The following is a 22548-nucleotide window of genomic DNA, read 5'->3' on the forward strand; positions in this document are numbered from 1 at the left end:
AAAATAATTACATATTTATTATTAAAATATTTAAAAAAAATTAAATGAAATTTATGTTTAAATTTTTAAAAATTAAATAAAAATAATGTACTAAAAAAATTAATAAAATTATTTTATAAATATATAACTTACGAGTATTAAAATAAGAAATTAAATTTTAATTTATTTTTTTAATTTATAAATTAAAAAATTCAATTATTTTTAGCTTATTTGACAAGCTTACGACTTAAAACAAACAACCTTTAAAATTATCCACCACACGAATCTACCCGCCAATAAATGCTTGTGGTCCGTACTCTTAAGCTGCAAATATGTAAGCGCATCTTGACCCCCTGGGAAACGGTACACGTTAGCAAAAGAGGGAAACGGTGCACGTTAGCAAAAGAAAGAAAAGTGAGAGAGGAAGAAAAGAAGACTTCCGATCTTTATCTGAAACGGTACCGTCTGTTCTCCATCTCCGATCGACCACTTCGCAAGCTCCGATCTATCATCTGTCTATTTATTTTTGGTAATTTCAAATAATCGATTTGATTAGCGTGGTCTTTAGAGGAGATTTGTTGATTTTTTTTTTTTTTTGTGCACTCTGCATAAGAGCTACAATGATGTGAGTGGGAAAATAATTTGAGAATTTTATTTTGTATGAATGTGAGTACTGAATGGTATATTTGGTTGCTTAGATAACTGAAGAAAATGGTTATAACATTGCAGTGTTTCTTTTTTCATTGAATTGATTAAAAAATTGAAAAATCCCAGCTTTGTGTAGATTAATTTATACCCAGAAACACGTCCTTGTATTTATACGATAAAAAATTCAATTGATCCTTCTATGATTCGATTTTTTGCAAGTCATTAATACTTGGTAAATTGGATTTGATTATAGCTGATCTTGGTTTAAGCTGGTCTGTATTTGTTATTGACTTGGATGTACCTTGTTTCTACTGGCCTTTACAAGGACATATTTCGAGGAGGAGAGGTTCAACTAATATGCCTGAAAGAAAGAGGAAAGCTCCTACATTGGTTGATCTTTGTGTTAATGTAGCGATAAGTCACGTGAGGTACCTAGGAGATGTTGGGGAAACGGATTTACATCTTCTTGATCGAATTTTACCACATTGTACATTGGATCAGTTGATGCATGTGGAGAAGAGCACGGTAGTAAGATGGCTTACATCATTTTTTAAACAATGTTTTTTTTTTTGGCTTTCTGTTTAGAATTATTCAGTTTTTTTTTTTTTTTTTTTTTTTTTTTTTTTTTTTTGTATTGATATAGGGGCGTGATCTTAGCCCGGTAACTGATAAACTATGGAAGAGATTCTTTGAGCGGCAGTTTGGTGAGGCAAATACTAATCTTGCAATTGAGAGGATGAAGCGGTGCAAAGCTTCCTTTCAATGGAGAGACCTATATGAGGTACCTCTTTTTCTCTTGGGTTACTATTGTAATGAGCATTTATCCATAAACAGGCAGATGCACAAATATAATACTTTTAAATTGTTCTTTTAAGTGGACAACCTTTATGGTTCTTGACGTGGAACTTTTTTGTTGAAACTTACGTAATGAAACATAATTCCTTCAAAATATTTGTTCTAATGGGTGAAATTCTTGTAGGCAAAACTGAAGGTTGTTGCTAAGGAGGAGGATGAAGCAGTTGCTCGACTTCGACAATCTTACAAAAAGGAAGATGCTAGTATGTTATTGATCCTTTGAAATATAAGTTATTCTTCTTCTACTTTACATATATATGTTTAATTATACGATGTTACAATGTGTAAGGTATATTTCTTAATATTTTTTCTTTGTCTTCCTTCTTGTTACTCTATGATACTATCACTTTGAGGATTTATATTGGGGTGCCGTTGAAGGCCACCACCTGTCAGATAGCTAATGAGAGTGTTTAGCAGCTACTTGATGTAATTATGAAGGTTAGGACTGCATCTTAATCCTATGAGGCAGTTCGTTGTTGGACTAATTGCATCTTAATCCTGTGAGGCAGTTCTTTGTTGGACTATCAATAGTTGGTCCTTGGCTTCAAGCAGTGTTAGATTAATGTGCATTCCACTTTTTCTTGTCCTTTGCTTCTCTCTCTCTCTCTACTTATTTTGTCATTATATTAATGATGCTTTGTAGTCCAAGTGCAATTCCAATCTGTTGCATACTTCAACTGAATGCTAGCATGTTTAAGATTTGTTTTAGCATTTTCTTAGTTTGATGTTTGTGTACCTCTAATTGCTGAGATACTTCACTAATGCTTTGTTGTATTCATACCTTTTCAAGTTAAAGAACCCTTTTCATCCTCATTCATGGGTATATTGTAACAAATTGTAGGGTTTTGTGTGATTATTAATTAAGGTTTTGTGAATGTCGGGAATTATGCCCACTAATTGCTTCAACAGCAAAATCAACATCTATGATAAAAGAATCTCTCTTTTCTCCCTTAAATTACATCCACTATCCCATGACTGTTGACTATTACTTGAAAAATGAGATGGGGTTTCTTCAATGACCAAATTGAAGGGAGAATTTCAGGTCAAATAATTTTTATCATTTGATGAAGTTTTACTTTCATAGGTTTTTATATAATGAGATTTGTATGTTTTCCAATTGGGGAATTGTACTAATCACTTGTGTTGATTATGGGGGGAGATCACTTTTTGAAAAACTTAATAAATATTTAGTTGGTGATTTTCCCATGAGAAAATACATGGGATCACTCACTTCATATATTGATAGGAGTTTGTATTGATTTCAAATTACGGAATTGTACTACCCACTTGTGTTGGTTGTTGATTATTTTCTTCATTCCAAAATGTTAGAGAGAGAGAGAGAGAGAGAGAGAGAGAGAGAGAGGGGGGGGGTGTGAGAAGGGTTGGGAGGCAACACGTTCTGAAAACCTTAATAAATATTTAGTTGGTGATTTTCCCATGAGAAAATACATGGGATCACTCGCGTCATATATTGATATGAATTTGAATTATTCAAGGAATAATTAATTATGATAGTTACAGAAAAAATGAATATGCACCTGCCTGCCTATATTAGCTATTCCAATATAAACTCTATTAGGTACACAGGCAATGTGAGTGTTGTCATCTGAATTCTAACTTCATAAACGGATTATGTGAGCTCTGTTGCAATATTAACTGCTGTGCCTTTGTGCATTCTTAATATTCTTAGCCAGCGTTCTATTTTTGTAGAAAAACAAAGTAAGCAAATTCGTCTTTGCACAAAGGTTCCACCTTCAGGCAGTAAAAGAAACTTTTATGGAGGTAATCTTTCTTTCTTTTCTTGTAATTTAACTTGCAGCCTTTTGCATAGGCTTTGAAACTAGAGAGGATGTATCACAAATTTGTATGTTTTGTTGTTTTACTTTGAATATTTGTTTTTAGGAAGTGGACCTGGATACAGTCTTTCCCATGTGAAGAGCAACTTGATGAAGAAATCAAAATTAGATTTTCTTAAGAGGTAACATTTCTTATGTATGCTTGTTTTGAGGAAATCATAAAATTTTTTGCTTGAAATTTTATGATGATGATATTAGATGCTGCTAATTCTTCCATCTATAGCAATATACTAGTAAGCTATAACCCACACATGGTTAGGGCATTCAAATTTGACGAGAGACTAAGCAAGCATAAATTCTTTCATAAGGAAAACAAAGGAAAATGTGTCTTGATGGCTTTAATATTAAAGTAGAGCTTTATACTAGGGAATAAAATGATTTACCTTTCTTTATTTTGAAGCAGCTTAAATATGAACCAGGTACATTTGTCTGGCTGCAACCAGTTATCATGTAATCTTTCTTCTTATTTATAGAAAAATGAAAAAACTTCAAAACCTTTTGTACAGGATTGCATTCATACTTGAGCCCTGGTTTACTGGACAAAGCATTTCACATTTGTTAGATCAGATAAACCAAAAACAATTTTTTTTCATTCTTTTATTTTTATTTTTCTGCTTTTGAGCAGCCGTGAAGTGAAAAATATTGCAGCCATGAAGAAAATTTCAGTGCAAAGAAACAATAGGTAATATTGTCAATGTGCCGTTGTATTAATTTGTCCTTAAAATGCTACTTATAAATACACAATATCCATGTTTGCTTCTTGCTCTACAGTGCCTCTACTTTGACAAAGACTGGGGGCTTTCCTGGAAATAGTTCTGCATCATCTTCTAGACAAACAGAGTCATTCGACAGGAGATTCTAAAAGTATGTGATCTAAAGCTTTGCATATGACATGATTTATTTGCTTGAGCTTTGTAACATTTGAAGTTTCAATTTGAATAAACCTGTTCAACATAAATGTGCAAGCTTCCTTCATCTCCCTCTCATCTGCACACACGTTGTAACCAGTCTATTTTGAGGGAGGAACATTTCAAATTGTAATATATTCTTTTTGTTTTAGTATTTCTCAGAGTGAGAACAGAATCTTATAATGGTTGTGATTGTTCAATTCTGATGCGCTCCTTAAAATGCAATTTTCATTATTGTGATCAGCAATTCCAGTACTATCATACTTTATAATTACAACTTCAATCTCCTGCTGTCTTGCCCTACGGATCTATTAGAGTGTTACCCTTGGGCTCATTTCCAATTTTTTTCTTTGTGATACTATTAAACATCATGACAACATTAACTCATTCTATGCCTACCACAACTAGAGATTTCCATTCTTCTTGTAATTTTCTGTTCTACAGTTGTTGGACAGCCCATTCAGCAGCTAAGAAAACCTTGTTCATTTCTCTTTTTTTTTTTTTTTTGGTGGAATGAAACAAGAGATGCTCCATAGAAGGTCAAATCAAATAAAATGAATCATGTACAAAATTGAAACATTTCAAGCCACGAATTGCAAAATAGTAGATGAAGTTTTGTTTCTTAATACATATACAGAGCAGAAATTTGACCATTATGCTCCTATAAAGGCCTAAATATTTTTAGACGAAAAATTCTAGGAACGTTACATTTATTCATCCTTGTAATATTCACGTCATTTATTATTATTATTATTTTCCACCTCGCTTTCACAGATTAAAATATTAAATCAATTGAATGAGAGCCTAAATCCCAGATCCAGCAAGTCGTCGCCTGGAGGCATTTGAAACAGACACCTGACCAAGCCTATTTGCTTCGCTTGTTTCCATCCGTTCTCTGAGTGGCATATAATGTCGAAGCCATGCCCCAGTGTACACCTAAATAACCATATAGATTATTAGCAAGTAAAACAACCATGACACAAGATTCAAAAGCATAACAAAATGCTGCAAAATTTCTTCCCAAACTAGAATTCTTCCCGGCACACATATGTCCAGTTGGTTGATGAAAAAGAAACCCTTAAACAATTGGGTGAGCCTAAAAGAACAAACTCTTAAGCATCCGGTCATACATAGAGTTGACGGAACGTCTTTTTCACACTATAAATTGATACAATATTCTTTCGCTTTGGAAATAAGTGCAGAAATGTATCCATACATATAAATTCAGATTTGGAAACAGCAGCAACATCAACAACAATAGCAGATGCCAAAAAGCAGTGATAGACAATCCACAATTAACTCCTTGCATAGGTATACAATCACCATGCTTCCAAGCCATCACTTCCATTGTTTCATATTTCATAATTTTATATGTCCACACCTTATGCCTTCCTAGATCTGCACTGAGAAATGCATCCTGCAATTGCTATGACCCTAGCCCTTACCCTCAACTTTGTGAATAAATAAACCCAAATATACTTCCACTGAAACTAAATACTCTAAGATTTTGTTTTCATTTTCATGAATCCTACTAAGAGTGCAATGATCCTGACAGTGATTGTACAACACCACCTCTCTTGAGACGCTAGATAAACCTCTCTCGAGACACTAGATAACATCCAATATAAGCAATCAGCATTGAGATTGAATATTAGATAAAAGTTTGTCTGACTGAACAAAATTAACAAGTCCCTACCAGAATTGGGTGAGGCTCCAGGAGTATGAATTGGGCTTCTTATCACAGTTAACAGCATTCACAATTACTAGATTCCTGTATATCACAAGCACACATAAAGCAAACTGTGCTTTATTGCCCAGCGCAGCTTTTATCCCAAGCACTGACAAGAATTTTCAAGAGTAAAAAATTCAGCCTTAAACAACAACAATCCCACTTTAACTGCGGCTCATCTTTTATAACCTAAAACAATTCCTTTGTTGGAGGTATTACTTCTCCAACATTTGCTATAAACTTGTCAAGGGAAACTTAAAAGGATGCTAGAATCAGAATGATGCAACTCCAACCTCTCAAAAAGAAGCCATGGACCCAGAACAGAATTTGGTTCAGAATTTTCTCTAGAACACATAACCAATATCAACTATAACAGTATAGTTATTATATTGGTTTACTTGCCAAGATAAACCACAGAGGTTTTTGCTTATTGACAAAACCAACTTTATCTGTCACGTGATATGTCATCAATTTCAGATTTTAGAGAAAGATTCATGCATATTACAAAGCTGAAATATAATAACTTTGATGAAGATAATTATTAAAAAAATAAATAAAGAAGAAATCCAAAACAAATTCAAGTAATAGTTAGACTGTAACCTGTTGTGGTCTCATTATCTTTGTATCAGGATCATCCAGTGACTCCCGCCAGTGTGCCAAGTAACCAGCCATTCGAGGAATTGCAAATAAAACAGGGAAGAACTCCGTTGGAAATCCCATCGCTCTGTTAACAAGAATTTATTACTGTCAAGAGTTTTGTGCTTCAGGAAAAATAAACAAGATCAATTGGGTACTTCCAGTTAGATCAAGCACCATAAAAAGTGATGGTATCTCATCTCTACCTATATATTAATCCAGAGTAGAAATCAACATTTGGATATAGCTTCCTCGTAACGAAATACTCATCAGATAGTGCAGCCTTCTCCAAAGCAACTGCTACCTGCAAACAACATAGTTAATGCTTATGAGATTGGAGATCACATCAAAAATCATTTAGTTTACTGAACATCTTCCATAAAACGGATTACAAATTAAATACCAAAAGCCTAACCAGACTTTTATTAGATAAAACATATTTTCTTTATGATCCATTTATGTTTATGTAAGTTGAAATATAGATTAGATCTTATGTTCTGGTAACCACATACAATCTCACATATTGAGACCATTGCATACACAAATGACTAAGGTGGGGACATGCCTAAAGACAAGATCATGAAGCAACATAAAGGCGTCAACAATAATTTGGAATAAATGGTCATAACTCATTTCTCCTAATTCATGTTTTAGGAAAATAACATGACCATTACAAACTTGAAAACATATTTTATTAGATTCCTATGAAGCAAAAAAAACTGGTTTCAAGAGCCTATGCAGTGTCCAACTTAATTTCAGACAACCTATTTTTTACATGCTTCCAACACCTATTACATACCAGAACGTGTCCAAGAAAGCAAAGTGATTCTTTTAAAGCTGGAAATGAATTTCAATCAATTTTAAATCAAATGCCCTTCACAACTAGCTCATGGTAGAATTTTCCATAAGCACACTATCAGCATTTTTAATACTTATTCTTTCCTCTCTTTTGGCTTAAGCCTTGGTTAATTATTAATTCCATAAAATAAGATGAATTTGACTATTTGCATTAAGTGTCCTTTAATTTCAGGATTTAATTGGGTTTATTAATCAACAATGATTTTATAAAATTGAATCACATGATTTCTTTAGGTACCATTTGGTTCAACTTTTAGTTTCTTAAAAATTGCTTTTCAAGAGAGAGTTTGCTGTAAATCACAAGTAATAATAAAAGGCACATTTAGAAAGCATGAGATCCAATCATTGTTTAAATTGGTGGTCACAGATGCAAAAGTGGTGGTGATTGAGCCAATGGAAGCAGAGTGACAATGCAATCCCTACATGGAGTACACCACTATCTTTGGATTTTTAATTTTCATGAAAAGTTCTTTTTTTTTTTTTTTTTTTTTTGGCTTCATGGGAAAAGCCTTTCTTTGACTTGTAAAATATATTTTTTAATATGTAAACAAACAATGCTTTTATTTTTGCTGTTAAATTAGCAAAAAGTAAAAAGTTACCTTTTAGCAATTAACCTAATGCTACCTAAACTTGATGTTTTGTTTGGATTTGGTGCACTATTTTTAGCATAGAGTAATAGCATATGCTGTTACATTGTTTACATTATATTAACTTTTAAGAAAATTTACAAGAGATCTTATTCGGACCAAGCAAGGTTTTCTAGATTAACATGGTGTAGTTTAAGTTTTAACTATAACAAATGACACAAGAAATATTAACTCAATATTAATAGTATTTGTAACTAGTAATAAACAAATTGGATGTGGTATGTTTATAATTATTTAGGTGAATATAATTTGATAATATTTCATTGTTGTCTTCCTACCGTGTTGGTCACTTGAAATAAAAAGAAAGGTCCTACCTTAATTATGTTGTGTAATATATGAGTCTCTGCATCACAGTTAGATTACAAAATAACATTTCTCAAAACCCATACCACCAGAGTTATTCATTAGATGATACCAGCTTATAAAGTCTTATCTGTATAGTTTAATAACATATTCCACGCATTATCTGGCTCTCTAAAACTTAATTTCCATGTCATTGATGCAGCAAGGCATATCAACTTTAATATAAGAATTGTTGCAGAGCCACTGAACAGCATAGTGTCAAGAAAAGACAAATTAGATGGAACATGATAGAGAGTAGGAAATCACCTCGATAAGAGGATCTCGACCGACAATAGAAAATACTTCCTCTGCTAGCTTCTTAATGACTTTAGCTCTGGGATCATAGTTTTTGTATACCCGATGTCCAAAACCCGACATCTTTCGCTTTCTGAATATATAGAAAGATGAAAGAAAAATCACGATGTCAATGAATAAAAGCATCTTGCCTGAGAAGGTGTGCGCCAACAGGTTTGGGAAATAAAATTAAACATAAATCAAAAGACAACATTCACCTGTTTTTCACACCCTCAATGAAATCTGGGATGTTCTCAACAGTTCCGATCTCATTCAGCATCTTAAGCACAGCCTAAAACAAGACAATAACAGAGAATGGCTTACTGAATGCTGGCTGAAACAAAATAACAGAAGCAGGCTAACTTACTGTTGGCATAAAATATAATTTGAGAGTATCAAAATCAGATCTAAAATAACTGGGAGAGAGATAAAGAAAGATAGGAACTAATTTAAGCATGGAATTCAATAACAATGGCATCCCAATATGCTACCTCATTTGCTCCACCATGAAGAGGTCCATACAATGCTCCAACAGCCCCAGCAAGAGCAGTGTATACATCAACACCACTGCAGATAGAGAATTCAAAATTGAGAAAAGACTAAAGCTTCATAGTTTTAGTTGAGAATTAGGATGTATACCTTGATGCAAGATGCCGGGCAGCAGCAGTGGAGCAATTCATTTCATGCTCTGCATGCAGTATGAAAAGTATATCTATCACTCGAGCAAGTCGAGGGTTAGGTTTATATGATCGATTACCTCTGCAAGTTCACAGAAAAGTAATTTTAATTATGAAAAACAGGGAAAAATATTATCTAGCAATGATTACAAATTTTATTAAAATGATTGGCCATTAAGGCATGTCATTCATTAGCTTTACTAATGAAGCCTGCATTTCTTTTTAAAAGAGAATGACATTAAAAATATGCATTCAAAAATGACCTTGCAGCAAGAAAAATGGGCTATAAAAAAATTTAATAGAAGAATAAAAAGAAAAATCAGATCAGATTATTGTTTATGCAAAATATGAAATATATATGTTATCCAGATATCAATGAAACGATGCCACACCACATACAGTGAATCTAGCATGTACAAGAAGTTCTCTGCATAAGAAAGGTTGCTGGAAGGCAGAACTGGAGGCCTGCCTGCCAACCTTAAATACGCTGCTGCTGCAATGGTTGGTGCCTACAGAATATTACATGAATTACAGAATTAGGAATAAAACAGTGTTCCAGCATAGCAGTGACTGAACTGTTTATCTTGAATCAAGAAGAGAGGAGAAAAAATATAAATAAAATAATTAAACAGTAGACCTTTCCAAGAATGCGAGCAATTTGTTTGTCTCTCACTTGTTTGGATTTGTAAAGATCTTGCCCCTGTGCCAATAAAAAAGATGTGATCAGAAATGTCTAGAAACCTCATAAAATCAATAAAAAAGCATACAAACACATTGAAATAATCATTTGATTAAAAGAAATAAAAGACTTCATGAAACTAAATATGATTCCAGACAGATAAAATTATGCCAATCCCAAAACTGTGACATTCAGGAGCCAGTCTAGAACTATTAATCAACCATAACCTTCAATCATTTTGCAATTCCAATTAAATAATTGTACAGTAGAACAAAAGACAGTTCACTATATGTGATAAATGCAACATGCCCACATGTAAAGTTCCCATTCTCAGAAGCTAAAATATGAACTTACTCTAAGAGCAGGATTAGCATCAGGATGAAAGATTGAAAGAGCACTCATTGCACTGACTAGCACGCCCATTGGGTGTGCATCATGAGGCATTGCCTGTATAATGTCCTACAAAACAGATTTAAGAACTCTTGTTAGAAATAAAAGTTAAATTAACATGTAAACAAGAATTTTACATATGATTGTTAGAGCAAACATCTGTTTCTTGTACCAGAGAAACATTTCAAGCTCATTTATTGAAACTCAGAATGCCCCCGGCCCAAAAAATGGAACTTTTTCGCATTGATTAATATAAAACTTTATGAAAATATCACAAAAAATTTTCTTAACCCCAGTCTAAATAATGTAGAGATTTTGCTTCCAGCAAGGGAGTATGACAGAGCGAAAGAAAGAGAACATGTGTGGAAACAATGTGTTTATAACTCATGCTCCTATCCAAAGAGCTCATAAACATATGGTAGAACTAGTGGCCTGCATTTACAAATAAAAGTATCAACTTCCCCATCCTGAATGAAATTTAGATCCATGACTCCACATTCTACGACATAAGCCACTAGGAAAAATCACTTGTCTTATTATTATATTCTGGAAAAATTAACATTGAAATTGGATTTTACGGCACTTAAAAAATTCTTAGAATAACAATAAATTAAAAAAAAAAAAAAGATGTAGACCTAAAAAGCATTTACCACAGTGCATTCTGAAATGATGTTTTGGTTATTATGAGGAGATAGAGTCATACCAAAATGCCCTGTGGTACAGCTGAATGTTGAGAAATAGCAAATTCCCAATCTGCTAACTGACTTTCAGATGGCAAGTTCCCATACACTGAGAAAAGAAAACATATTCACATAAGATCTCAACCAATAACCAAACAAAACATATAGATGCAATTGTAGAAGAAATAAAAAAAAAATGTTTAGATATTAATTACCAGGTAGCAATTTAATAATATTGAGTTGTGAAAAATTTTCCCTTTTTCCTTTTCTTTTTGTTTGAGGGAATGGATGGGGTTTAGTGAGGAGCTAACTCATCTTTCAACCAAGCCATTGAAACATAATCACCAGTCCAATAGTAATGAAACAAATGGAAAGATAAAAGACAAAACAAGTCCTAGGAACAGATCCAGTGGAAATTAGCCTATAGCTCAGAGGATTAAAGCTCGTGGCTAGAAACCACGGTGTCAGGGTTTGAATCCCTCCTCGCCCAAAACTGGCCAAAAAGGTAAGGGCCTATCCTTTTGGATGTAGGAAAATCATGATTGGGCCAAAGCTATGGAACTTGAGGTGTATGGAATTACATGTTTATCCCGATTTTTGTTCTTGTATTGGGAATCAAGATAAGGATACTAGTAATTGTATGGTAAGAAAGAGAAATATCTGCAGGAGTACAATGTATTGGACCTGCAATTTCATCACATATTGATGAATTATATTGTGCTTATATGCTCACATACACTAAAGAATGGACTTTTTTTCCTTTTAATATTCTTTACATTTGTGCATCAAATATATTATGTCACATGCATATTGATGAAGAGGCATGTCATTTTGATAAATTAATTTTTTGAACTCAAGTTTAATTGAAACACCCACACACAGAGGGAAAGGGCCAAAGGGGAAAGACATTTTTTTCATTTTGATAAATTATCAGCTCTTGATGATTGTGAGAATAACATTCCTCATCCTAAGACAAATAATAAAATAAACTTCTTTTAGCATTCTCATTTTTCCTTTTTTTTTTTTTTTTGGGGGGGGGGGGGGTGGTCATTGATAACATCCCAATGTACAAACAATTTTTCTAATTGAACGAACCCATTTCTTTCTCCACTGTCTCATTCAATGTCCAAGTCAACCTAGAACACGAAACCTATGAAAAGGTCCAAAATGTTTAATATCCTTGCACAAATTGCATTACATTTCTCAATGTTCACAAACAATTACAATACGCTACATTTGGTGTGAGGGACAAGACATGACAAGATAAAGACAAATAGTTTATCTTATATTTGCGGTAGACTTGGCCACAATCCAATTTGGAATCGGAACCGAAATAGACCAATCAAAAACCAAAACAGAACAAACCCATATTAACTAAAACCAAACTTGAATTGAACCGGAATCGGCCAATTAGGTTTTGGACCAAACCTTTTTTCCTTTTAAAAAGGAAAATGGTTTATCCATGGGTTTTTATCGAATTGAATTGAACCAAAACTGGGAAGACTCTTCAGTCAGGTTCTGCCAGCTGCATTAAGTTGAGTGGGGTCAATTGACCCCACTCAACTCTATTAAAAAAAAAAAATATATATATATATATATATATATATATATATATATAATATGTAAAATATTTTTAATAAATTAATTTCATTAAAATTAATAAAAAAAATGCATAAATTAGAGTCAAATTTATATTTTAAATTAATATATATAAAAAAGTTCAAATTTAGATATTTTGTAAATATATAATTCATTTACAAGATTTTATTTTTAATCTTTTAATGATATATAAAAGTTTGAGATATACATAAAATATTTTATATTTAAATTTTATTAGGTAGCATAGATAAGGAGAGAACTACTCTTAATGTGTAATCATCATGCTAACATTTTGATGTACTAAAATAATTGTAAAGTATCTTGATTATTAAATTTTATTTTTTTTATTATTAATATTTTTATTTATAATCGATTAATTTATTTCAAATTTTAATTTTGATTAAAAATTTAATATACCATGGTATATATTATTTTACAGAAGTTTATTATTGTCGTTGTTGTTAATATTGAATTGAGCAAAATGAAATTTTTTGACTCTACTGACTTCTTGACTCTGCCCTTGGTTCCAGACTTCCGGTCACACTGGCCCTAATGGTGGCCATCCCTAGTTTGATGTTTGCAGAACAAGACAAATTAATTATGTAACTAAATATTAATGCACTAAAAAATTTAATATTATAAATTAAAAAATAGAATTTTACATATAAATAAAATTACAATAAATATAAAAATAATACTAAGTATACTTGATTATTTTTGTGGCATGGCACTAGACGAGAAGTAAAGGGACAGAAAAACAAGGACCGGACAGGATACTCTTGTCCTGTCAATTGATGTACCAAACAGAGTCTGCTGTGGATGCACAAGCTGAAAAGTTTTTGTACCATGCTATGAAATTATAGAATTCAAAGGGAAGAACAATGGACTACTTGATGTATGCCCTGCCTCCAGGCCCCTCACAGTCCATAATCGATAGTCTATTGGCAATTCTATTTAGTGTCCATAGTCTATTGGCAATTCTATTTAGTCAAATAAAATACAAGATGAGAACATCATAATCAAAACCCAGGACTGATAGAATCAAAGATGAGGAAAAAAGCTAGTATTTTTGTTTTCTTGAAGTGTACGTGGCAATCTCTTAATTTACCAAGAATACATATTGCTATGTTTCCCGTGATAGGAAAGTGAAACGATGCAAGTAGGCATATACCTCAAAACTCACAAAAATTGCCATTTGAGACATCTCAATGTTGCAAGTGGTTTAACTTGCAAGGCGATGCCTCAAAATAAAGCCCACTCAGTAACTCTTTAATCAAGATTTTGATCCCCGGAAATCTATAAGCAACAAGTTCCAAAATTTTTACTATTATGGATTATTACAAAGGGTACTCACTTATGAGGTAGGACACTTCCAAAAAGGTGCTACTCTCAGCCAACTCCTCTATTGGGTAGCCTCTATATCTGAGGATACCTTCATCACCATCTATGTAAGAAATTGATGACTGAACAGGAGCCGTGTTGAGATAGCCCGGGTCATAAAGTTTGAGCCCCTTATCATCCTTTCCAGCTGATATCTGTAATTTCTCAGGTATCAGATCAATTACATATCAAGATTAACAGCATATGAACAAAAATTAGCCCAAACAATAAAAAATTAATTATTAATCCATGATCAATAGTTCAATCAAAAGAGTCACTAAATTAACCTTCAAGATCACACTTCAAACCAGAAAATAACAGGAATAGATCATGAATGGCAATCATATTAATACCTTTTTAAAATCAGAGGCTTTGACGGTGCCATGTTTAGAGACTTGAATTTGGTACTTCTTACCAGTCCTCTCATCAACGACAGTGAGAGTGCCCTGTAAGTTCTCCGGCGGAGAGACATGAGCGGAGACACACTGGGCCTCCAAAACTGCAGGAGAAATCGAGGACGCCGCAGCAAGGTGAGCTGCGAGCACGGCCAACCGGCCACGAGCGGACACGGAGGATAAGGAAGAATCAGATTCTGACATTGGTAGTTGGTTGGTTGGATTGGAAGCGAAACCGATAGTCAATTGATTACTTAGCTGTGTATTATTATCTAATTAAACGAAAGAAATGAAGAAGAAGAAAGAGATATTGCTTTCTCTTCTGGAAGTCTTGATTGATCTGAACGGCCAGAGGATAACGAAGGCGGCGTCTGCGTGTGGGTCATTTTCTACGGGAAAAAAAATAAAATAATAATAAAGGCCAAATTGCATTATTTTTGCCGCGACTGCAAACGTGGCGGGAAACCAATTCCTACATCACCTGGGGCTGGAAATTAGTTCAGGTCGTTAGCTCCGCTGAAAATTAAACATTTTGCCCCAGTATTTATTGGATTAATTTAGTTATTTTTAATTTTTTTTTCATTTAATTAAAAAATTTTAATTTAAATTCAATTTAATTTAAAAATTAAAATTTATAATTTTTTATTTTTTATTAAATAAAAAAATTTAATTTCTTAATTTTTAGATTAAATTTTTTAATTTAAATATAAAAATATTTAATTTCTTAATTTTTTAATTTTTAAAATAAATTAAATTAATAAAAAATTAAAAATATTAAATTAAATTTTCTCAATAAATATAGAGATATAATTAAACTTAAAACAGAAAATTATATGCTTAGCTCTCACAAAAATTATTATCATAAAGAAGTATAATATTTATTATATAAAAAAAAAAGCTTGTCACTAAATTACCCTTTCAATGATATATTATGCGAAGAACATATATATAATAATAGGTTTCTGTCTCTTTGATCGTGTCAAAAATTATTCTCTATGCGTTAACAAGTTATAGCAGTTAAAAAAAATTATAATTTTGACGCCATTTGAAAAATAAATTATAAAAATCTCGTTTGAATTTTTTTTTATTACAATTTAATTCAAGTCTATCTTTTAATTTTATTAAGATAAAATTAATATAATTGTAATTGATAAATTTTTTTAAAATTAAGGTTATTAATATTATATTTTTAATTTTATAAAATATTTTATTATTTATTTTCATAAAAGAAAAAAAAAATTAAATCCGTGACTAATCATAATGATTAGATGCTCCTAGGATTGCTGAATGCTAGTTGACACCAACGGAGATATGTTTTAGATGAGCAATTCTGAGATGAAACCGCTACCATCACAATTTGATGAACCCCTCTTGCTAGCAGTTGGATCAAATAAGTTCAGTAACCTTAAAATTATTTATTATTATTATTATTATTATTATTATTATTATTATTATTATTATTATTATTATTATTATTATTTTGGAAAGGTAAGATAGAATTCATATCTCTTTTCTTTAATTAAGTGTTAGGGTAAAATTAAATTCTATGGTTTTTCTAAAATATATTGCTTAAATGAGTCCACACATTTTGTCTGGCTCTTCTCAAAATGGAATAAAAGTAAAGGAAAACAATGAATTCATGTTAGTAATAGCCAGTGGTACTGCCTTCCCACGTGAGGCTCTGACTCGCCTTTGTTGCATTTTGGAAATCAGAGAAAGTGATGGGCAATACACCCATTTTTAAATTATCCAAATTAAAATAATTCGAGCAATTTTATTTTTTTGGTAGACAAAAGTTTAAGCGTGATTATTATATATTATTTTAATTATTATAATATAAATATTATTTTTAAAAATTAAAATTTAAAATTCATAATGTTAAAATTGATTGCAGCTTTGTTGAAAGGATTGTAGGTTGCCAAAACTTGGTTTGGTGACAAAATGCGGAGACAGCCTTTGATGAGAATTGCAGAGATTGAAAGATGAGAAATGGTAGCTTTGGTGTGACAACTGACTCTGCCAACACATTTATTTCCTTTTTCATCTTTTACACTCTATTGGGTTGGCCTCGTGGGTTCTATTTACTTGTTTTTTTCCTTGAAAGAGGTAGTTTCCTTTGATTCTTATCAATTTGGTTGCCCTCCTCATGAGGGGGATTGATAATGACAGTACTAATTTTTAAGTGGATATATATTGTACTCATTTTCAATTTCTTGGTATATTAATTTGTTTAGAAAATAAATACTCTTAATATTTAAAATTTTTAATTTTTTCAATTATATGATTTTATTCTATAATAATTTTTAAAGTAATGTTTAATATTTTAATTATTTTTTTATTTATATTATTGGATAATATAATATTTATATTAATATTTAGAAATTAAAAAAAGTGTTGGAACAGGAATCAACAGAAAAATTGTAGAGGCAACTGATGGTGGTAGATGAATAAATGAAAGAGCAAGCAATTGAACAGTTAAAAATGTGTACTGAAATACTGTTTACAAAGGTAAGAGTAATTTCAAATACAAGGGAAAAGAACAGTGACACATTGATTTTGATTCCATCTTTCTCTCTCTCTAGTGTCCTTGTAAGTCAGCCTTGTAGTCATGTTTAATCAAACACTATGTCCTGGATCTGCTTCTCTCATAATCCCCATCTCCTTTTGTTTCCTGTTACCTTTTTTTTTTTTAATTTTTATAAAATTTAGTCTTTCAATTAAAATAACACAACTCAAAATCATTTAATATCATACAATTACAACAACAGATATATATATATATATATATATATATATATATTCAAAACCTTTTAGCTTCATTTTAAAAAATTTGTCCTCAGGCTGCGGGGGTATTCTCAAACAGTCTCATTATATTATACTTTTTATGATACTGGTAGCTTAATTTGCATCAGATGATAGGGGTGAGTATTATTCAATTTAAATCGAAAAATTGAATCGAATCGTCTTAATTTGATTCGGTTCAATTTGATTTTATACTTTAAAATTTTTAATTATTTCTATTCGGTTTGGTTTTAGAGAAAAAAATCAGTTTGAATCGAACCGAATAATATTTTTTATTTTTGAATTAATTTATTTTTATAGAAAATTTATAAATTATATATATATATATATATATATATATATATATATATATATATTACTTAATTTTATTGACTAATGGTTATTAGGTTCAAATTAAAGTTAAAATCAAACTAAATAATTTAGAAATCAAGTCTAAATTAAAAAATAAGTAAAATTTGAAACCAATCGATTTGAATCAAATCAAACTAAATAAAAGATTCAATTCGATTCAATTTTTATTTATTTTAATTCGGTTCTAAAATATAATAATTTGATTTTAATAATTTAATTTAATTCGATTTAATTCAATTTAATTCAAACTGAATGCTCACCCGGCCTTCTTCAAATTAAGAACACAATAATTTCATGTCTTTTCTTGTTAGTACTAAAACACCAAGTTGTGGTCCCAAATCTCACAAATAAATTTCTAAGTATATATTTTTATTAAACATTTCCCAATAAAAGACAGTGATATCTCATCTAAAATTTCACGTCCTAATTTTATATTATTTGCTCATAAATATTTCAAATTTTTGTTCTGCCATTCCATCATCAGTCATATGCTTAACTATGAACTGACTCCCTGCAAGACAAGGACCACAGCAACCAATTAAGCTAGCTTCTGTTTAATTGGAGCAAATGTGATTATTGAACACTGGGATTGAAGCAGAGGCCCATATCTACTTCAAAAGAAAGCGTCAGATTTTTTTTTCCTAGCATGCTCTTATATACTGATGCATGTGTAATTAATCTTTATGAACACATCACCTCACTAGTGTCATGAATTAATCTGTAATTTCTACAGTAGCTAAAGAAGGCATAAAAAATAGTAACTCTTTGGGAATAGAAAACAGTCAAACTGAAATGCTCAGTATGTGCATGATTAGAGCCACATATAGAGGCTTCTGTGCTAAATCTTGGCAACCGAGTATAGCAGAAGAACCTTATTTTTTTTTATCTGCTGAAAGTTAGCAGAACCTGGAATAACCTAATGCAAACAAAACTTTGAAAACCTTTATCAAATTCTATCAGATCAGATATCATTACTAACTTTTTACACGAACTACCAGAAAAATAAAATAAAACAAAATGAGAAGCTAAAGGAAACCGGCATAGTTAATTAAGAGAAGTGATTAATATCGTAATATAGAAGCAGTATTTGGTGCAATCCAAGAACAAGAAACAGAAAGAATGGTTTGGAAAACCCATGTGAAGCTTGAGATTTCACGATCAAAGAGCCATTCTTGCTATTGCCACAGACACCAACTCCAATTCCAATCTTGACATTATATGCTTCAGTTGGACTCAAACATAGGCCTGGGTTAGCACTTAGATCCAAATTCCTTCCTAGCCTCTTGAAGAAACTTGCGTCGAAAGGCACAACTCCTCCCAACAAGTTTCTGCTAAGATTCAAGTGATAAATGTGAGCGAGACTGCCAAAACCTGCTGGAATTTCACCTATCAATCTGTTGTTCTGAAGAGACAGAGTGCTTAGATTCATCAGCAGTGAAAAGCTGGGTGGAATAGTGCCTGAGAACCCTGAATTGGCAAGCCTTAGCTCTTGTAGTTTCACTAACTTTCCAAACTCTACAGGCAAAGGAATATTTATTGGATTGTCATCCATGATAAAGCACTGCAAGCTTTGTAATTTTGGCAATCCAGCTGGAAAAGTTCCACTGAATCTGTTGTCACTCAAAGCCATGAAAGCCAGTGAACTGAGCTTCTCTATGCTATCTGGAATACGACCATTAAGTGCATTTGAACTCAAATCAAGTTTTTGAAGCGAACCCAGTTGGCCAATCGTGCCTGGAATTGTGCCAATAAGCGAGTTATAGCTTAGATCAAGGCCCACTAGGTTTTTAAGATTACCCAATTCAGTTGGTATAGCACCGGTGAGAATATTATAGCTCAAATCAAGGTGCACCAAAGAGCTCAACCTAAAAATCCCAGCCGGTATAGGCCCAGAAAGGCGATTTTGTGACAACGTGAGGATTTGTAAGGACTTCAGGTAGGAAATTTGAGAAGGGATTGGACCAAAAAGCCCTGGGTTTGATCTCAGACTGAGCTGTTGAAGTGAAGAATTTGACAGTCTATATGATGGAACAGAGAGAACGGTTTTGGTTTGAGCGAAACAGTTCAAGAAGAAAACAGATTGAAGATAAGGAAGAGCAAATATTTGGTTAGGAAATGTAGCCGTGCTCTTGCATGTTGGGTTCGGATGAGTACCAAAATCAAGCCTGGAGACATGGAGGCGGTTATCTGGTCCTAGTCGGCACTCAATTCCAGGCCAAATTGAACCACGCTTACAGGGGTTGGGGTAAGAAGTTCTCCAGGAATGATCAGAGGACAGAGAGTCCATGATCTTGAAAAGGGTCTCAGCCTCCGAGCGAAGCATGTGGTTGATTGACAGGAGACTATTGTTTGCGGTTGGTGGTGGTTGTTTCCTTGCATGAATGGCGGAGACAGAAGAAACAAGAGGGAGAGACAAGAGAAGTAGAAAAAGAAGAAGCAGAGTGGGAAGTGAAGGTGAAAGGGAAAGGAAACTGGAAAACATGGTAGAGAGTTATGTTGGCCAGGTGCAGCAATTGCTTGGGTGGGTTTTAGAAGCGAGTAGTCTCATTTGATGTGCGAGGGAGACTCAACCATGACACGCACAGAGAGAGAGAGAGAGAGAGATGTGATTGATATGATGGGTGCGTAGTCATTTTATGAGTGGGGTCATGACATTTGGCTTGAGTGAGAATTTTAAGCCAAGGTAGGGTCAAGAGATCGATGTGAATTTTGAGAGAGAGAGAGAGAGAGAGAGAGAGAGAGAGAGACGTTGGGAGATAGGAGAGCGGGTTTCACTTTCTTGGACATGTGCTGATACTGTTAAATTCCTGAGAAAAATTTTGTTCGTGTATTGGCATATGTATCCTTTACTCTACCCTTGTTAATAAAAGTACTTTTCATGGAAATGGAAAATGGAAGAGTGACGAGGGATGGAGATAAGGCTAGGGCAGTTGATAAACTCAAAATGTGGCCAATTTCCCACACATTAAAGTTAAATGAATGTAATCAAACTATTTTGATTGGTAGATTAATTATATTTTTTTTAATAAAAAAATTAAAAAAAAAATAAAACACATTAAATAAAGTTATTAAATGAGTAATACATATTCAATTAATCAATTAAATTAGACTAAATAAATTAAATAATTTATAAAATGATTCTCCAGATTGATCATAAATTAAACTATACTCATATTCTGTAATATATAAAAGTGTTCATTTAATTAATTTTTCTTAATTTATAAAATATAAAAAGTAAATAAATTTTATATTTCCAAGTCTTTTCATCTAATATTTATTATATTATTATTTATTTTTATAATAAAAAAATTAGCCAACTCTTGTAGTATATCTCACTAATTATTATTTAATTAATTAAAAAATTATAAATGAAAAAACAAATTTATGAATTAAGTAAAAAGTAATTTCTGAGATTTATATATTTGTACGAATATCAATTAATTAATATAAAAAATATTTATAGCTTTAAAATATATATATATATATATATTAATTTTTAATTAATAAATAAAATATCTAAAATTATAATATATTTTGGTTGTACAGAGATTCTTGCAGGTTTTGTATATTTAGTGATTTATTAATTGCGGCAACAATCATTTATGAGGATATTAGTTTTGTGCTCTTCCTACAACAAAGCAAAAGAAGCTTTCTAATTTTGACTCAAATGGGATTTTATTTCTAATAGATTAAAAATAATTCATAATCTCTCCCTTCCGATATCAGAGTTTTATAAAATTTTCACAAGAACGAAGAAAATTATTGAGTAATTTTTAATACATCACGACTCTTGGGGTCAACAACCTTATTTACTGCATGACAGGCCCCTGCCGCTTTACCTTCACCATCTGCATGGTGAATCTCTGATTGCTCACATTAAACTGCAGCATGACTTGGTTGACAATGATCAAACCCACCATCAGCGTGATGCAGCTGCTAACCTTCACCCTCACCAGCTGCAAGAACTAGCTGCATTTGATCAACCTTGCTATTGGCAGGAGATAACTGAACCTCGTTATCCTTGGTAGCTGCACTGTGAAATTGAGATTGGGCATCCTCACCAGCTGAATCACATTGTGCTTTATCATCCTTCCTCTTACGTTTTCGGTTTGTCTTCTTGCCCAACTTCTTTCTTGCTTTATCTCTTTTCCTTACCTGTTTGCCAATGAATGATCAATGCGACCAATAACACGACAGTGACAACATAAATGCATTGGATCAGCGCTGAACGAAGTAGCGTAAAATTGAATGGGCTCAACCTCCCTAGCTGTATAATATTGCATCAATTCATCTTATGTTCCTTCTTACACGTTCCTTTTCCCTTTTTTTTTGCCAAGTTCATTTTGTGAAGTAGCTGCAATGATGGTTTCACCTCCACCATGGTCTTCTTTCTATGAAGTGGCAACAACTATAGTTGCACTCCAACATTGTTAGAATTATGATTCAAAATTCTAGTGAAATTTAGAGGGAGATTTTTCTTTATTAGAGTGGGAGAAATATTTCTCAATAGGATAAAGTAATATTTAGTAGAACTCTTATTTTATTTTAGTGTTATTCTTAAATTGAGTAAAACTCCTAATCAGATTAGGAATGAGGGAATTAACATTATAAATAGAATAATGGTGAAAAAAATTATTTGACTTTTCAGCTCATGAAGTGAGGCTGTTGTCCATTGTAGAGAGGGGCCTTATCAATTGATGAGGACTTTGCTCTGCCCTTTGATGAGGGGCACTTCCCCATTGCAGTGGAAAGAGGCTTCGACTTAAGGTGGAGTAAGGACATATAGCTCAAGAAGAAGGGATTCTTATCCATTGGTGAGAGGGCTCTTGCCCATATAATTGAA

General features: G+C 32.4%; 3 protein-coding genes across 5 annotated transcripts; 1 reads left to right on the forward strand and 2 right to left on the reverse strand.

The window, feature by feature from the left end:
• The first annotated feature begins 261 nt into the window (after nt 1-261).
• On the forward strand, nt 262-4400 carry LOC110663510 (elongin-A). 3 transcript variants are annotated; one of them, XM_021822834.2, is made up of 8 exons: nt 262-508; nt 953-1155; nt 1271-1408; nt 1607-1685; nt 3193-3264; nt 3385-3460; nt 3964-4020; nt 4110-4400. In XM_021822834.2, exons 1-8 carry the CDS (start codon nt 280-282, stop codon nt 4198-4200), a joined length of 945 nt encoding a protein of 314 aa, XP_021678526.2. In that variant the 5' UTR covers nt 262-279; the 3' UTR covers nt 4201-4400. The 3 variants fall into 3 exon arrangements, with proteins under 3 accessions (XP_021678526.2, XP_021678527.2, XP_057993432.1); XM_021822835.2 differs by having other exon boundaries at nt 265-508; nt 953-1152; XM_058137449.1 differs by having other exon boundaries at nt 308-437.
• A 396-nt stretch (nt 4401-4796) lies between these two features.
• Nucleotides 4797-14954, reverse strand: LOC110663509 (citrate synthase, glyoxysomal). Its single transcript, XM_021822833.2, has 13 exons — nt 14511-14954; nt 14132-14312; nt 11202-11287; nt 10463-10567; nt 10067-10129; nt 9829-9938; nt 9392-9511; nt 9244-9319; nt 8971-9044; nt 8726-8846; nt 6818-6915; nt 6576-6699; nt 4797-5182 (listed from the first exon to the last, which is right to left on the reverse strand). Exons 1-13 carry the CDS (start codon nt 14754-14756, stop codon nt 5051-5053), a joined length of 1536 nt encoding a protein of 511 aa, XP_021678525.2. The 5' UTR covers nt 14757-14954; the 3' UTR covers nt 4797-5050.
• Nucleotides 14955-18637: 3683 nt separating this feature from the next.
• On the reverse strand, nt 18638-20304 carry LOC110663511 (receptor like protein 29). Its single transcript, XM_021822836.2, has one exon. The coding sequence runs from the start codon at nt 20185-20187 to the stop codon at nt 18754-18756; it is 1434 nt and encodes a 477-aa protein (XP_021678528.2). The 5' UTR covers nt 20188-20304; the 3' UTR covers nt 18638-18753.
• Nucleotides 20305-22548: the final 2244 nt, after the last annotated feature.

This window comes from Hevea brasiliensis, chromosome 16, assembly GCF_030052815.1.
Source record: "Hevea brasiliensis isolate MT/VB/25A 57/8 chromosome 16, ASM3005281v1, whole genome shotgun sequence".
Classification (NCBI taxonomy): domain Eukaryota; kingdom Viridiplantae; phylum Streptophyta; class Magnoliopsida; order Malpighiales; family Euphorbiaceae; genus Hevea; species Hevea brasiliensis.

Bases quoted from the DNA above. Each gene is read 5' to 3' on its own strand.
- LOC110663510 (XM_021822834.2), top strand. From the start codon at position 280: ATGCTTGTGGTCCGTACTCTTAAGCTGCAAATATGTAAGCGCATCTTG. The intron at 1,156-1,270 runs GTAAGATGGCTT...GTATTGATATAG, and splicing joins ATGTGGAGAAGAGCACGGTA to GGGCGTGATCTTAGCCCGGT. The intron at 3,461-3,963 runs GTAACATTTCTT...GCTTTTGAGCAG, and splicing joins AAATTAGATTTTCTTAAGAG to CCGTGAAGTGAAAAATATTG.
- LOC110663509 (XM_021822833.2), bottom strand. From the start codon at position 14,756: ATGTCAGAATCTGATTCTTCCTTATCCTCCGTGTCCGCTCGTGGCCGG. The intron at 9,320-9,391 runs GTATACATCCTA...CTCTATCTGCAG, and splicing joins GCCCGGCATCTTGCATCAAG to TGGTGTTGATGTATACACTG. The intron at 6,700-6,817 runs GTAGAGATGAGA...TCTTGTTAACAG, and splicing joins TACTCTGGATTAATATATAG to AGCGATGGGATTTCCAACGG.
- LOC110663511 (XM_021822836.2), bottom strand. From the start codon at position 20,187: ATGTTTTCCAGTTTCCTTTCCCTTTCACCTTCACTTCCCACTCTGCTT.